This window comes from Temnothorax curvispinosus, unplaced genomic scaffold, assembly GCF_003070985.1.
Source record: "Temnothorax curvispinosus isolate PA1 unplaced genomic scaffold, ASM307098v1 QBEX01003650.1, whole genome shotgun sequence".
In the NCBI taxonomy this organism is placed as follows: Eukaryota; Metazoa; Arthropoda; class Insecta; order Hymenoptera; family Formicidae; genus Temnothorax; species Temnothorax curvispinosus.
Genome location: NW_020213430.1, coordinates 1 through 16,783, shown reverse-complemented (window position 1 = coordinate 16,783; position 16,783 = coordinate 1). Strand labels below are relative to the sequence as shown.

Below are 16,783 nucleotides of genomic sequence, written 5' to 3'. Positions count from 1 at the left end.
TGACAACAGATTGACAGCAGAAACCAAGCTCAGTGGAAACATTTCATTTAAACGATTATGCAGATCTCTGAGTTTTTGCCGCATTCTATTACATTTCGTAATATTCTACCATTAGTATTCTACCATCGCAGATACATCAAAAAATTTTTGTTTTCGATTTGATTATCTGAGAACTTATTGCTTTTACCTGACACGCGACTCCTCCTCGTTTTCACGTAATCCTCATTATCGATCAACAAACGCGTGGCCGTGTCGTGATCGCCGCCGTCGTTCCGCGTCTTCGCGCACTTCTCGCGGAGGACGAACGCACGTAACTTCTCCATCGGCTTGCACTGTACGTAACTGGAAACTCCGGAGATCTGATGAACGTTTAAATGAACGTGCAATCTCTCGAGGGCGATCCGTCTTGATCGATCTTAACAACACGACGATCCAGTCCGCGCGTGAGAAACCGCGTCTCGGCGAAGCCGAGCTCTCCCTCTCTCTATCTCGAGATAAAGAGATATATGTATAGATCGAGCCGGAGAGACAACGAGCTGGCGAACGACGATCGACAAGTGAACCGGTCGCGGATAAGACGCCGCGCTTTTGTCGCTTCAAAATGACGCGACCGCCGATATATCCGGTATATCTGCGAAATAAATGAAACCACGTGACTCATCATCCTGCCGCCGCGCTCCTACTTGCTCCTACTCCAACCTCCCGTCCCCCCCAGCCTTCCCCCGCGGGAAGAAAACTCGCATTTGACCTAGAAAAATACGACACCGTGCACCGAGGCGATTCTCGAGTAACGACTTTATCCATTTTTTCCCCATATCGTTCGAAGGCGGACCAGGAAGCGTGACGACGGATGCGGTGAGCAGTGAAAGGTGAGAGAGACGGATACAGAAAGAGAAAGTGAGAGAGGAGAGGCAAGTAGAAGTGAAACAGAAAGATGTTGAAGATGAAAGAAAACCGAAGCGGGCAGGATACGCTTCCGCGATACCGGAAAATTGTCACGCAAATTTTTCCGTGGTGACTAATTCGATGTAATCGTGCGCATCACGCATCACTGGTCAATTTAATTGCCGCTACGGTGATTTATATAGCGGTGTAATACAGTAATAATCTTTAGTACAGCACAGCATGGACTTCTCAATTTTTATGTGGCAAACTCTGTGTCCCAAAGTGCAATTACACTGTTAAATTCACAGTATTGTCATTTTTAACCGTTCCTATAGGCTACTGCTCCTATTCAATATATCGTTAATTTAACTAAACCAGTAAAGGATTAAAATAATACTATTTTGTATAAAAATAATAAATTTCGACACACATGGTAGAGTAGAGATGTGCGCGGAATCAAGGATTTTTTCATGTCGAATTGAAGCGAATCGAATGATTTTGAATCGAATTGTTGGAATATAAATTTCAATTATAACAATATATAATTATTATTGAATTTTAACACGTAAATGATAGGAGAATATTTTAATGTAAAAAATAATGAGAAAAACTCTATTTTTAATCGACAACGTTTGGCTATCAGTGTCGTGACAATTCGACCATTGGTTTTGGTCTTTTCTAAATTAATTTATTTAATAAAAATGAGATGCTTATATATAAGTATCAAAGATTATATCAATTTAGAAAAGACCAAAACTCATGGTCGAAAAGTCTTGACGATTAATTTGACCAAAACCAATGGTCGAATTGTCACGACACTGATATAGCCAAACGTTGTCGATTAAAAATAGAATTTTTCTCGTTAATCACTTATTGGCAGAACAAACATATACTTTTCTGTTAAAAAAATTATATTGGTTATATAACATAAATTCTTTTAAACCAAAAAATATATTTAAATATTTAATATAAAACTAATAAAATATATTTTATTTAATGTCGCAGTAACTGCGAAACAATTAGGCAAAAATTCATATAGATTAATTATTAAAATACTCTAATGTAGTATCCATTAACATTATCCAATTGCATACATAGAAATTAAAATAAATTAATATAGTTTATTTTATTATCAATACTCTTAGCTCACTAATTTTTACGCATATTCAAACTTATACTTATAATTTGATAGAGTTTCATAGAGCACGTCAAAAATAAGAAATGAATTTTTTTACCGCTACTTCGCCTCTTAATGAGCGGTTTTATAATATTGAATGCACGCACATTAACATGACTGTACTTTTGCTTATTAACGGAATATATGATTTCATAAATTTGGCAATATTAGATATATGATTCGTATTCGAACTATCTAGATTCAAAATTTTCGAACAGTTCGGATTCGAATCATAGAAATTTGAATTCAAATAGTTCGCACAATCTCTACATGGTAGTTACATAATAAAATGTTATCTAACACAAGGTATTGATTTAAACTTTATTCTTTAATATTTAACATTGTAGGGGATAATTTTTTTATAAAATTATGAAGAAAATGTAGTCTCATCAAGTGAAGTTATTATATTTAGTATTACAGTTCTATGTTTAAATACAGTTTAAATACCAATGCTGATCCAAGCGTATCGCAAGTTTTTGCGGTATTATCGCTTGCAGAGACCGCGTCACGTGTCACTTTAATACCGTTCGAGTCTGTGACTCACGTGCCGCTGGGAAGCGCTCGAATGTTTAAGAGTCGAGTACGATCGCACGATAAAAAGTGGAGTAAGGCCGCGCGCGCGGCAACACGAATGGTTAATTTACATAGGAAAGAGCAACGTTTCCCCGACGTTTCTCGCCAATGTACGCGTTCGATAACCGATGAAAATTACCGCGGGCACTCTTTATCTGCGACGATAATTTTGCGAGGTCGCGAATAATTACCGTCGCGCATCGAAAGACGACGGCACCCGTCGCCGTCGCCATAATTGTAAAACAAACATGCGAAAAGACACGCGGTGTTCCGCCGTGCGGCGCAACAGCATAAAATAAATTACAAACTGTGCGTTAACATTATCATTCGTTTCATTTCGTAACATTTATTTTTGTAGCGCCTGTTCTTTGTTGACAACCAGTTTATTTAAAATGCGCTACACAATCGATATACGTCTGCAAACTTTTATCAGATTCTATCAGAGTTACAAATATCATTTTATTAATCCATCAATTTCGTTCAACGGAAAGATCATGGTTCTGTTAAATTATTTAAAAATTAGATCAGATATATAGATATGAAACTAAATTATGTTGAATCTAAATAATTGTATTGGATGCTCATAAGTTGATTGCTAGAACGTCAAGTTCTTTTGGCAGCTAGTATAATTATCATCCTGCTTAAGCGTTCTAAATATTTTGATAGTTTAACATAATTATCTTCAAATTTGGCCTAATTTTTATATACTTTAGCAAAACTTTTCCATTTAAAACAATCAACGTCAAATTGGATAATAAATAGATAAAGTCGTTAAAAAAATCATGTGTTTGAAGGAGTTTGGAATCGCAAACGTCTCATTCAAATAACAATCGTCGACGACACAATATTATGATATCGCAATCCGCAGCTGCGAAGCTGCGGGATCCAGCCAGCAAGTTTGTAACAATAGTATCTTATACCGGAGAGGTGTCATCCGTATAAGTCTCGCGGCGCACACGCGATGTTTGCACAGTCGAATGACGGATCGAACGAAAGTATTCTTATGCCGAATCGGTTAGGTATTAACTGAGATTTTTTTATTATTTATCGTGCGTGAATGAATCAGGTTGCCGAAGCGGCTCGTATGTCCCGCTTGAGCACGCAATACCCGGTGCATAAACTTATTACTCACGCGCGCACGTGTCCGCGGAATACGTTACCGAACATTGCTATTATTAAAATTGTGGCAACGTACCCGCGAATTAAATCAGCATGTCAGACACGACTGGAGTGATGTAGCCACGTTGTTCCCACTCAATATTGAGTAAGACCACGATTGCGATCGTCGTCATTCTCACGACAATGTCGAAGAACAAATATTAAAAGAAAGAAAGAAAGAAAGGAATTATATTTTACCGATCGATTCGTCGATTAAATTCGCGCGTTAATTCAATTTATCGTTATCTGTAGAAACCACATCTCCCCATGTCCGTTATAAACGAGCAGTCCATGCATCGCGGGCTGTTTTGTAAGCGAAAAATATCTCGATTAGATTGCAAATTAGAAATTGAGACAAGTGGTACATTTGTCCCCCGGGACAATATGTCGGCGTATGCTTTAAAGAACGTATATTATCGACAACAATCGCATGGCATGTATGCGCGATCGATGCGCGAGACAAGAATTCATGAGATGTATTATGGATCGCTTCTCGGAAAGATTTACGTTCACGATCGTCGGAGATTCATTCATCTGTGCGGGAGTTACGGCGGTGGACAAGCGCGACGAGGACAGAGAGCTGTATGTGCTCCGCGCATCGTTATGCATATACGGTAAATAAACGCGATGCCGCAAGTCAGCCGCGGGCTCGCTCCCGTCCGAGTCGATTTGCCTCAAACGTGTCGTTAGCGTTTAAACGTTCATCTGGCGTTTATAAACGACGCGCTCGATAAATTTTCATAATCTGACTCACACCTTCCGCGGGAGAGATCGTGCGTGACGCTCTGAGAAAACACCGCGCGTGGGTAACGAGCGCGTGTCGAGTTACTCGAGTCAGTTTTCTAGAACTATGCCGGTCTTACACCGATTTCCGCGCTTGACTTGAATTTTACGCTCGTAGAACGAGTGGCCAGTCTCGAGTGTCGGAAAAAGATTCTTAGGAAAAATAGTCACTCGCATTAAGGGGATCCTGCAGCCGTATAATGATTTACCGACATTATCGTTAATCAATGGATCTTTTAATTGGCTTTACAGAATTGCAAGTTTTTGGTCTAGAATTAAAGTCCGCACAAAAATCTAGGGTGGAAAACGCGATTTTATATCAAAAGCACCAAAAAATTAAAAATATTACTTATTGGGGCACATACACAGCTGTCACCTGACGACAATATTTGCTTAAAACAAAAATTCTACAGTTTATACGTACATAATGTTTATCATCCACCCTTGGGAAAACATGTAGGAATAATATCGTGTAAGTAGAAGTAAGATTCAATGCGTACAAAAAAAGATCCATCTAATAATTATTTTAGTAATGCAAATACGGATGCAAATGACAAGAAGAGCAGCAACAGTAGTTGCCGGATCTTGCGTAAGATGGCGAGCAATCGAAAAAAGGACAGATGTCATTTTGTTAGACAAAGACAGATATAGGGAAAACAAAATTAGAAAGGTTGACATCATCGACATCAAGGAAGTTCACCAGTCACTGCAGGATCCCCTTAAGGCGACTGGAGAATCAGATTTTCAATTTTTTTAAATCTTATTTTTTGAAAGTACTACTAACACTCCTTTGTATAAAGTAAGTATCATTAAAGTTTTAGTAAGTATATATCATTGATTAAAGTAAGTATCATAATTAATGTAGGTATCATTATTGATGTATAAACCGCACTTAAACTTTAAACGCATCTTTCTCCAAATTTTATTTTTCAACTTTTCACAGTAATTTTTCTGAAACTAAGTTTTGTATCAATTTGAAATTTTAAAGCAATAATGTTTGTTCATCTGGCTCTCAGGTGAACCAAGGACAACTCCGTAAAAATATTTTATTTCGAGATATTTTTTTATTGTAAAGAGACTAAAAAATTTGAATTTTTAAAAATATAATAGCTGCTATTATGTTAATTTTTATTCAATTTTTCTTGTAATGGTTTATCGGATAATGATAAACCTCCTCAAGATTTCTAGCTAAAAAAAATTCGTCCTGATCAAACCACCAAGAGCCGAGATATTGCAAAATCACGACCTCGGAAAAAAGCGGAGTATGTATCGTCAGCCATATATATCGTATATTTATATAAGTATTTGTTAATAAAAAATATTTTTTTTCTACTCTTTACATGTTGTATAAATATACCTCAAAATTTCACTTTCGCACGTTTATTATTCAGTTTATTACAAAATATTGTCAAACACAAGCATAATTTTCCGGTAATCTGACCCTCCAGTTCCCTTAAAGCTAATTTCTCGAGCCCTTAAGAGGGTATTACTTTGGTTTGAAAGGTCGTAAAAAAGGTATTCAAGAACTTTTTGTAAGGTAACGAAAAAAAATTAAGCATTAAACTTAACACGTTCTTTTATATAGCCTTATTTTACGAATATATTTTTATTTTCTAAGTAACAAAAACGTTCTTCTTTTTTATGTTATATCCCGGTTACTAAGAGCTCGCAAAAAAACCATATATATAGATGGTGGAAATAATTTTAGCTGTTCTAGGTATCTGAAATGCAAAAACCAAAAATTTTCTTATTCAGGAGAAATGTGGTTATCGTCTAAGCTAGAATAAATATATGTTTATTAGTTCTTTTTAAAAATAAAATATTAACAAAATTTTGAAGAGAAACTGCAATGTTTTCAATAAAAAGGCCGTCATTTTGCCTAGAATGGAAATATTAGTTTAATTCTAGTTCAGACAATAGCCACACTTCTCCCGAATAATAAAATTTTTGGTTTTTGCGTTTCAGATACCTATAACAGTTAGAATCATTTACACTGTCTATATATGCATTCTTTTGCGAGCTCCTGGTGATCAGGATATACCATAAAAAAAGCATTTTTTACTTATTATTAGAAAATAAAAATAAATTCTTAAAATAAAGCTATAAAAACATGCAAAGTTTAACGTTATTTACTTTTTTTGTTTTCCTTCAAAAAATTTCTATAAAAATACTTTTGTTCGACCTTTCAAACCAAAATACTTCTTTAAAGTCGAGCTTAAATAGAGTTGGATAAAGAAATCAAAATTAAATAAATTAATTTATTAATAAAAATGCAAAATTGTTAAGAAAAATAAAAATAAAAAATAAAAAAATTTCTTATATTCTTACGTTCGATGAAGTTAGATGAATTGAGATAATTGAACTGTGATCTAGATTCGCGAATGAGATATAAATCTAAAATGTTAAGCGACGATTTGAAAAATTACATTTTGTTTGCTCGCATAATAAACAAGAAAAAAAAGAGAGAAAAGTTAACACATTATTAATGTGATTATTAAAACTATATATTATTATTAAAACTATATATTATTAATATATTATTATTCTTAATATATAACGACCAACAAACAACGTTGTATGTTTACAAAAAAATAGTAAAATTTATAAAATTAGTTTAAATAGAAGAAAAACACTCTTTTTTAAGTTATTTTAAATAATAATCATTATTTTATTAATAATTATTAATATTATTTTTAAATCATTATTATTAATATTATTTTTAATGATTTTGGTAGGTAAGTCACACATTGTTTTTTGTTTCAAATTATTCTCATTACAACGTAGAATCGTGCGTGTGGGATTGTTACGTGCAGTTTGTCGTGTCGGGGGTGAAAATAAGTGCGCGTCAATTTCGCGAATAATTTCCTCTCTCCGCTAAAGATGGCCGCGGCCGCGTCGCGTCGGCTTGATCAATACTCCCTGTCTCGTGTACAGTTTGGGGCCAGGTATCTACATTCTCTGCCAGTAGCTCGCCCTCACTCGGAGGAGGGAAAGAGGGTTTATGACCCGTCGTCAGGCAGATCTACCCCATGATATCGGCAAGCTACACGTAACGATTTTATTGCTTTCGCAAGCACCGCGCAGGCTTCACCGAGTTCCGTCGTGTGCCTTCGCGACCGGAACCACCATTTGCATTGCGTCATAACGGTTAGATTTCGTGCCATCGCTTCGCGATCAAATTCCGAAGTAATGTCAAGTTAAACAAATTAAAATATTCGACGCAAGTTGATAATTCGAGAGTTTTGCGACTCAAAATATAGCTAACAGTCCATTTATGGAAATTATGAACTTATTGGATTCTCGCATTTAACTTAAATTTTTAATTCTACATGAATCCCGCTCTTAATGATTAAAGAAACGCAAATATTTGAGAATATCTAGAACGTATTAGATAAAACCGTCCATAAAGGAAAATTATATTTCGTGAAGGTTTTTTTTTTAATTAAAATTCAAGTCTACCAAACTTCAGGCAATTATCCAGAATTCGGAAAGTATCGTTCACATTTCACTTGCCGAGAATGCGAAATAATCGATGCGTCACGTTTATCCGGCGTCGAGAATATACGTAACTTCCATGCGATACGATTTTCCGGAATTATGAGCGTATCGGATCGATAGGGATCGTAAACTCGAGGAAAGAAAGGAATGTCGCGAGTCGAAAAAAGAAAGGATTTAAGACGATGTTTGTATACATCTGTACGCACGATTAATAATAATCAATGATTTATTTTAAAAGATATATCTCAATCCGACTCTATTCTTAAATATGAATTTGTAATTATTGTACACACGTTACATGTATAAAAATAATATAAACAAATGATCGCAGAGAATACAATTACTCTGACATTTTCGTACAAGAGATTCAAATTTTATTTTATCAAATCGTTATTTCTTCCTTCTCTCCGATCTTTCGCTCTTTTAATCATTTAGTTTCCTTGATGGTTTTTCTTCTAATTCGGTTTACGGCCACGACATGTCGAGACACAATGAAAATACGGCATTCAATTAACGTAAGCTTTAAAGATAATTATCTGCAATTAAACGATCTGTGTTTTCTCGGTCGTCAGTCCGTGAAGATAATCGCGCGAAAGCAAACGTTTATTCGTCGCTGGGCTTTTAGCGCTGCCGTTTTATGTTACGCCGAAATTTACAATATTTCTGCGAACGCAAACACGAGCGCGTGTGCCATTTCGGGCCCGACAAACGGTTGCTCTGATAGTGCCTAAGCTGCTCTGATAGCCATTAAGAAAATTATAACGAGTCGAAATCGTGACCGCAGGAATAGTTTCGACCGAGGAAACTCACGGAAATCACCTTAGAAACGCGATAGCGCTCTATGTATGTAATATATTCAGAATACTTATGCATTTCTCGACCTCCAAGTATAGTATTTACTGTTTAGCTCAAAAATATATATTACTCGAATAGATAAAAATTCTAACTTTAGCTCGCGAACAACGTGAAACAGTCGTAAATACAAATATCGTAGTTTCCGGCAGCTGTGCAAAACCATCGCGAGCTTCTGCCGTGTTTAATTTTAACGACGGACAGAATCCGGAATCGTTATTTGCTCAAAGAAGAGATTTTAAAACTAATCATTCCTTACTGCAACTTTTTAGTATTTGATATTTGAATTTTACTTTATATTTTGGCAAACTCTAGACACGCTAGACTTTTGTAAGATAAAACTAAGCAACGTCGAGGAGATTTCTCAATCATTTCCTATAATGCGCAAATAAATTTGATTACCTCGTTAAATCGTTGCCAGTTGTAATGCTTCCCTGTACTCGCGTCGATTCATCAAAAGACACGTTTAAATTTAACGTTTGACAACCAATCAACAGCTGATAAACTGCACTTCTCCATTAGACGTTTAACGTATTCGATTTTCACGCACCCTCGATTTAAAAAAAAAAGATGATTCTCGAATCGTATATTTATTTCAAAGTTAATAAGTTTCAAATTATAGGATTCTTTACGCAACTTATCGCAACCGTAAAGCGTTATCAATTTCAATCGGCCTCGAGTCGCCGTAATCCCCACGAGTATGCACCGCAAAGTGTATAAACACCACCGAGGAGACAGAGAGAGAAGTGTGAATTCCCTTCCGGAATAATATTTAATTTTTTCAGAACTCGCGCACTCGCGTGACTCGCCCCCATCGACGAAGAATCGTTTTTAGCACGCGCCGTGATAGAAGCAACGTGCGCTTTGGCCGATGACCGGCCCTGCAATGAGCATACATATAATTCGCACGAAGGAACCGATGCCCCAGGCGTATCACCGTCTATACATAGCGCGGCACGCGCGACGCGCAGACGCCTGGCGTATGTCCCGGCGCTTTTGCCATCACGGTGGGAATAAAAAAAAAAAATATTAGACATTCCTCCTCTCCTCCGCGCTCCCATCTCCGCGGATCGAGAAAAAAGTCCTGCCGTGATCGTCCATCGATAAATCGATTTCTCGTTCTGTCCAGCGTGTAATCCGAGTCTCGAGCCGAAATGTGTCCGTCTTGTCCCCCGCGCATTAGCTCTCGGAGGGAAGAACGGGTTCTTTCTCTCTGCCAAGAGTGCCCGTGACCTAGATAAACACGGGGGACTCACGAAAATAGCTAAAGATCGACTTTCGGGAGTGAACTACTACTCTCTGACTGACCTACCTAATGCCCCTCGTAAAGCATGCGGTTACGCCGGCATGCGGCAGTTTTTCGAATTGATAAATGTTGTCGCGCCCGGTTATACCTCTTCCTTCGACGTTTAGCACGCGATATGCTTCTCGATACAATTTGGGATAAAAGTTTCGTACTTTGCGGGGGCTACAAGAATGCTACGAACATGAAAATCGTTAATACGCGAAAAAAGTATATATTTATGTACCATGTACAATTAATTGTTATACATGAAATTATATATGAAAATATATATGATACTTGAATGTAATAATAATTATTATATATGCAATTGTTTTATATATCTCTTTAGTTTTATCGCGCCTCGTTTCCTAACTCTTCAAAGTACGTTGACACGAACCATAATTACGACGCGAGGGTTGAAGGCCAGCCGCCGTAAATCAATTCAACGCAAATTCGCGCACCATTTTTGGGTGAACAATTGATTTGCAATACCGCGAGGGAATCTGATAATTCGCTATCGCTCACCTTGTGGATCGCGTGTAGGTGTAGGTAGCAGCGTAATATACCGAACAGATTGCTCGGTAAAAGTAACAGTGTTTGCTAAACAAGATACTCCGCGTTAGAAGTCGAAGCGAGACTAAAGCCAGCCTCCTTAAGCATTTCGGAAAATAATAATTAACGTGATTTATTCGCTACAGCGGCTCGCTTCGATATCCCTAACTGGCTGCGTCATTACGTAATCGTTCCTTCTTCTCGAAATGAACTTGTATGGCGCTCGGTTATATCCGCTCCGCTGGTGATACGATAAGAAAGAATGAGATCCAATCCGAGAAGCAGTAAGAGGAGGTCAGGGGACACAACGCTTCCCGGGAAGAAGTTGATAGAGAGAGGCATTATCTTCCTAACAAGTTGTCGTGATTCATGCCACTCATGGCATGGTATACGTGTACGCATTTTAATGAACGACATTAGAAGATATTGATAACTGAATTTAATATCACAAACGATACCAGAATTTATTACTCTTCAAAATAGATATAATCTACAAACGTAATAACATTGTCTAATAAAAATCTAAGCAAAATAAGTCAATAAAAAATATAAATTGAGAAAAAACAATCAACGTTATTGCAAGATTCATATAATTTTTAACATTCTGTTGTGTAAAAAATATTGTTCAAGTTTTGAAATTCAACGCATTCTTATTTATATATATATTTCAAAATAACAAATTTTAATTTTACTGCTTCTTTTAAATTTTTATTACTTTTTTTCAGATTGTGTTTGTATAAACGCATGTATATATTTTTCATATTTCTCACAAATTGTGGAAAATAAGCAATATCTGCTGGAAAGAAAAAGGGAAAGGTAAAGGTAAAGCTCTTTCCTTCTCACCCCTCATTTTCGTTTCACGTGTCAAAAACGTACGGTCGTATAGTTGCCCGTCGTCAGGGATAATATCGATTCGGCAACACACGCAAGCGTATACAACCCTACGAAATTGGGTCGAGTCGCGCTGTCCCGGTTTTAGACGTTGTCTATGGTCGATAGCTGTAGATATGGAGTCCGAAAGTAGGTCATCGTGAGAGGATTCCTTGACTTTTCAAATTTTCAATCAGTGGAACAACAGAAATCCGCAATTTAGGGAGTCCATTCGACCTCGGGTATTTTAAAGAGAAAATATAAACGTGAAACTTTTAAAATTAATAAAACGCGCGTATTGTCGATACGCCCGCTAAAATATTACCGATGTATCAATTAACTACTCGCTGAACGAATGCGTATCCGGTGTCCGCGGAAGTAGCAAGCTTAATAATGTTCGTGAAAGCGATCGGCAAGTAGTAAACGCTCGGCTTAGTCAGACACGGCGAGATCTCGTCTCGCCGGACGTCTGTCCGCGGCTCCATACCGCTCAATTCTCGTACGCGCATACATCGTTTCGCGTTACAACAACAAAGTTGCTTGTACGTGACCCGATATTTCACTTGCGCGACCTGGCCTGTGGATCGTGTTCCATACCGAATTCCGTTAGTGAATCGTTACAGTACAACCGGAGCGGCGAGAACGAGACGCACACCGCTTCGACCGGCGAGTTATCAAAGTGTAAACGTTCGATTTAGAGAGAGAAAAAGAGAAAGAGAGAAAGAGAGAAAGAGAAAAAGAGAGAGAGAGAGAGAGAGAGAGAGAGAGAGAGAGAGAGAGAGAGAGAGATTAAGGTACACTGACAAAATTTACATTGCAATAAATAAAAGAAAGAAATAAAACGATTTTTTTTCTTACGAGATGTAGCGCAATGCATTGTTCGAAGAAGTCGATAGGACATGCGTCATTGACATTTACTTGCGACAATGACATTTACTCACTGCGTCTGTCCTCGTAATATAATAATTAATTTAACTTATATTCTTTTATGCATTTTGTTATTATTAATTATATATTTATCAAGTAAGCAAAATGTACTTTTCACCTAATCTCATACTTTTAACTTAAAATTTATATACAAATTTATGTATATAATAAAAAAAAATTAGACAGATTATCAATTTTCTCATACTGATAACAACCAGCCGGCCCGGCTTGTTGTCAGCAAAGACATTTGATAGAAAACGGAATAAATCTCCCTCGATATTTTTTTTTCTCAAAAAAGTCGGTTTTAGGATTCGACTTAAAGAGAATTAAAATTAAAATGTTGCCACTGCGACTTTCGGAATTACTTGATTAACTCGATAGTAATTAAATACATGTATGTGTCATGTGTGTATTTAGATATTTTATATTTAAAAATTATCTTATTCAGTGTCATTAATATTAATCATGAATTCACTTTATAAATGAATGATACACAAATATCAGATGCAAGTACGTAATACTCTATATAATACGTATACCCTATGTGTCATTATATAGGGTTACTGTCCGCTCGCAGGGCACGCGAAATGATCCGAGATCGGACTTAATGACACGCAAGAAACTTTCGCGCGTAATTGAGACGAATCTCGGCTGGAGACGTCTTGATTGAATACAGCAGACGTTCAATTAGTCTGAGTATTAATTGAGTGTATCAAATCCACGAGATAATTTTGTCCTTACGAATCTTCGCAAAACCGAATCTCGAATTGACGAAATTCGATTACTTTATTAGGTCGCGGATTAAATACAATGTCGGAAATCGTATAAATCTGATACATTGCGATAATGTCTAAATAGAAATGGAGTATGTAATAACTGGTTTTGTCAATAATGATTCCTTAATTATGATTAATGACATCAAAATATTTTCTCGTTTATATTTTAATATATTGAATTGTTGTGAATGTGTGAAAAAATTCTCTTAAAAATATTACAAAACCATGAAAAAGTAACGGGTGTCAATTAACGATAACGTCGAAGAGATATTTGATATCAAACTCACCCCAATATGTTTACTGATAGACGAAGTTCTTTCGCGGCAAATATCGATCACTGTTATCAAACGTCGCATGTACATGTTAAAATATATTAAGATTTTCAGCCATCAAATAAACCTTTTCTAATAAATTATCCAACGAAAACATGATATGTATCCTCGACCGTTGGAAGTCAACGCGACACTGATTAAAGATCGCACGCAGTCGCACCACGCAAAACCAGCCAAATAGTCAACCTAGAAACACCTTTCTTTTTCTCATCAGCGTATAAATCCTCTTCGTAATGTGTTCTTTAGCTTCGATAAAAACCCTGATATAAATCAGCTGGGAAAGAAATAAATTCTTTGCCCGATCAGAGACGACCTTTCGTCTTATACATACATCTTACGCCGCGCGTTTAATTCGCAGATGGACGACCGGCGTAAATGATAGGTGACTAGTGTGACTACAGCCATCGGAAATGTATATCCTGATGAGAAAGATAGAAGAAAGAGAGATAAGACGATGAAGCGGGTATAATGACGGATTATCAATTTTCTCATACTGATAACAACCAGCCGGCCCGGCTCGTTGTCAGTAAAGACATTTGATAGAAAATATAACTTTCTAGAAGCCAGAAGAGACAAAATTGGCATATTTTTGAAAAATTTATATAAAAAAGTTGAATTTATTTATAAATAGATATTCTAAATATAAATAAATATTATATTTATAAATACTGTAATATTTAAACTGATGATCAATAATAACAGATAATTGGAAAAAATTTAGTGTTATTACAAATATCGAGAAAAATTGACAAATCTTATATATTCGTCAACTTTCTCTTCTTTTCCTCTGTTTATATTATTTTAACTGCTTTTCCTATTTTTTAATAATTAAAGATTTGTTAATAAATAAAAATTTATTAATTTTTAATTAATAAACAAATTGAAGATTTCTTGCTATATCATAAATATCTATTTTGATATTATAAGTATTTAATTTAAATAAGTTTATATTTATATTTAATTATATTTAAATTTTAAAAAATTCTTTAGGCACATTATTTTTTTATATAAAATATAAAAAATAGTTGATAAAAAGAAACGCCCAACGTGGGGCTCGAACCCACGACCCTGAGATTAAGAGTCTCATGCTCTACCGACTGAGCTAGCCGGGCTTGATGACAACACTTTTTTAAATGGCTTTTGAAGGCAATATGGGAAGAATCTATTAAGACATTTTAATTATAAATATTAGTACAAGAGAGACATACATATATAGTAATATATTTTAATAATTGTCATAAAATATTAATATATTATTAAAAATAATAGCATTAAAAAAATCTGTAGGTAAACATAATGATATTTAGAATTTTGTAAGCGTCAATTTCATCTAAAATTTTTCACCATATGCATTATTAACATCAAAATAATTGAAATATATTTCTAATAATATTCAAAAAACGCATTCAACGTTTAAGGAAAAAAAATCTTTCTTAATTTCTTCAGTTCATTTTACACTCGACATCTGACGCACGGTTCCTGAAAAATAGAACACGTCGCAAAATCTTATTAATTTTACAAATATTTTTTATGTTATTATGTATAAATTACACATACTTAGGAAATTATGCATAATTTACATAATAGAATTTTGTCGCGCAAAGCTTGCATAATGTAATTCCGAAATTGACTTATATTCGTGCTTAACTTGTATTTATTGTGCTTAATAGGGCAGTCATATTAGACATCAAACCTTCCAATTAATCTTCCCAGGTTGCAATCACCATGAATCGCTTTGATTTGAGGTGCTATAAGTGGGATTTATTTTCGCAAAATTAACGGGGAATAAAAAGTTATGAACAATATTATCAACAAAAAATACGATTCTTTTTATTTTTTCTCAAATATCTCGAAAACTAAGTAAGATAGGATAACTAACTATACATACCTTTTTTGTAGAGCATAAAATTATCTACAATAATGATTTGAACAACATTTATCGTCAAGTCAGTTATTGTTTAGCTTGTACGCGCCGTCAAACTCCGAGACTCGGATCCCGAAAATCCTTGATTTCATCGTTTTTTTTTATATTACGCCGGTGATTTTTTCCGTCATTTAAAATAGAATTAAAAATCCGCAAAAAATCACACATCATCTGAGAACTACAAAGAATACTTTTCATTGTGCAACCGATTTTTTAGATCATTTTTCTTTAGTTTGTAGCTATGTAAGCAAAAACTTTTTGGAATAATCTTAGTCGCTGTTTTCAGGCCTTTAAATTCATTTGAGACGAATTTTATCATATGCATCTTGTTGCAGACAAAATTTGCAATAAAAAAGGATGCTTGTATTTTTTTCGTACGTTAAACGTTGATTTTTTTATTGACGCGCAAAGTTATCCAATATTGCTCACATGGGTCGGATAACGCTTAAATGTACTAGGAAAAACGGAAATACGTAAATATTAAAAATCGTTTTTTATTAATTATACTTTATAGAAATAATTAATATTATAAAATAATATCTGTCTATTATTACTACGTTTACGCGAGCGTTACTTCTGTAGTAACTACGATAATTCCTTCGCGTAAACGGGATTTTCCATCGTGTAAACGGGATTTTGTAGTAATAACTTACGATAATTTACTCTGCATAAACGAGTCAATTATCGTAAGTTACTGCAGAAGTAAACGCTCGCGTAAACGTATAGTATATGATAAATGGAACAATCTCATGGAATATATTTTACGGAAAAACAAAAATAATTCAAAATTATTTTAAATTTTAAAATTCTTTCCGTTTTTCCGTAAAATATCGTCCATGGGGAATCCAGTCATATAAAAGCTAGAGTCCCTCTAATATAAGAGTCGCGACACGGAGCTGCAACTTTTGATTGGTTCGCATTTTCGGTAAAAGCACAAGAAACAGCTAGAGAAAGAGATATGAAAGCGATTTAAATGTATATCGCTTGTATATTGCTTTCTCTTTCTCTTTTATTTTGCCAAAACTCAAGATGTCGCGACTCTCATTAAGCCGTGATCAGACTACGGATTGGGATTGAGATTGGATTGAAATTTAATCAATCAGAATAAATAAAACTAACTTCAAGTTTAGCGAACTTTGCTTTAATTGGTCAAATTTCAATCCAATCTCAATCCCAATCTGTAGTTTGATC

At 35.3% G+C, this 16,783-nt stretch overlaps 1 protein-coding gene and 1 non-coding gene across 3 annotated transcripts in view; both read right to left on the bottom strand.

Annotated features, from left to right (window-relative positions):
* LOC112452711 (BTB/POZ domain-containing protein 6-B) overlaps positions 1–9,829 on the bottom strand; it is a 31,689-nt gene extending 21,860 nt beyond the window's left edge. The window contains exons 1-2 of one of the 2 annotated variants that reach the window (XM_025013052.1): positions 9,329–9,829; positions 188–484 (exon numbers count right to left, since the gene is read on the bottom strand). In XM_025013052.1, coding sequence (XP_024868820.1) covers positions 188–323 — 136 coding nt within the window. In that variant the 5' untranslated portion in view covers positions 324–484; positions 9,329–9,829. The remainder of the gene's footprint in view (positions 1–187; positions 485–9,328) is intronic. The other variant, XM_025013053.1, reaches the window with a different exon arrangement.
* A 4,878-nt stretch (positions 9,830–14,707) lies between these two features.
* On the bottom strand, positions 14,708–14,780 carry Trnak-cuu. The gene has a single exon. It is a non-coding gene; the product is annotated as a tRNA-Lys (tRNA).
* Positions 14,781–16,783: the final 2,003 nt, after the last annotated feature.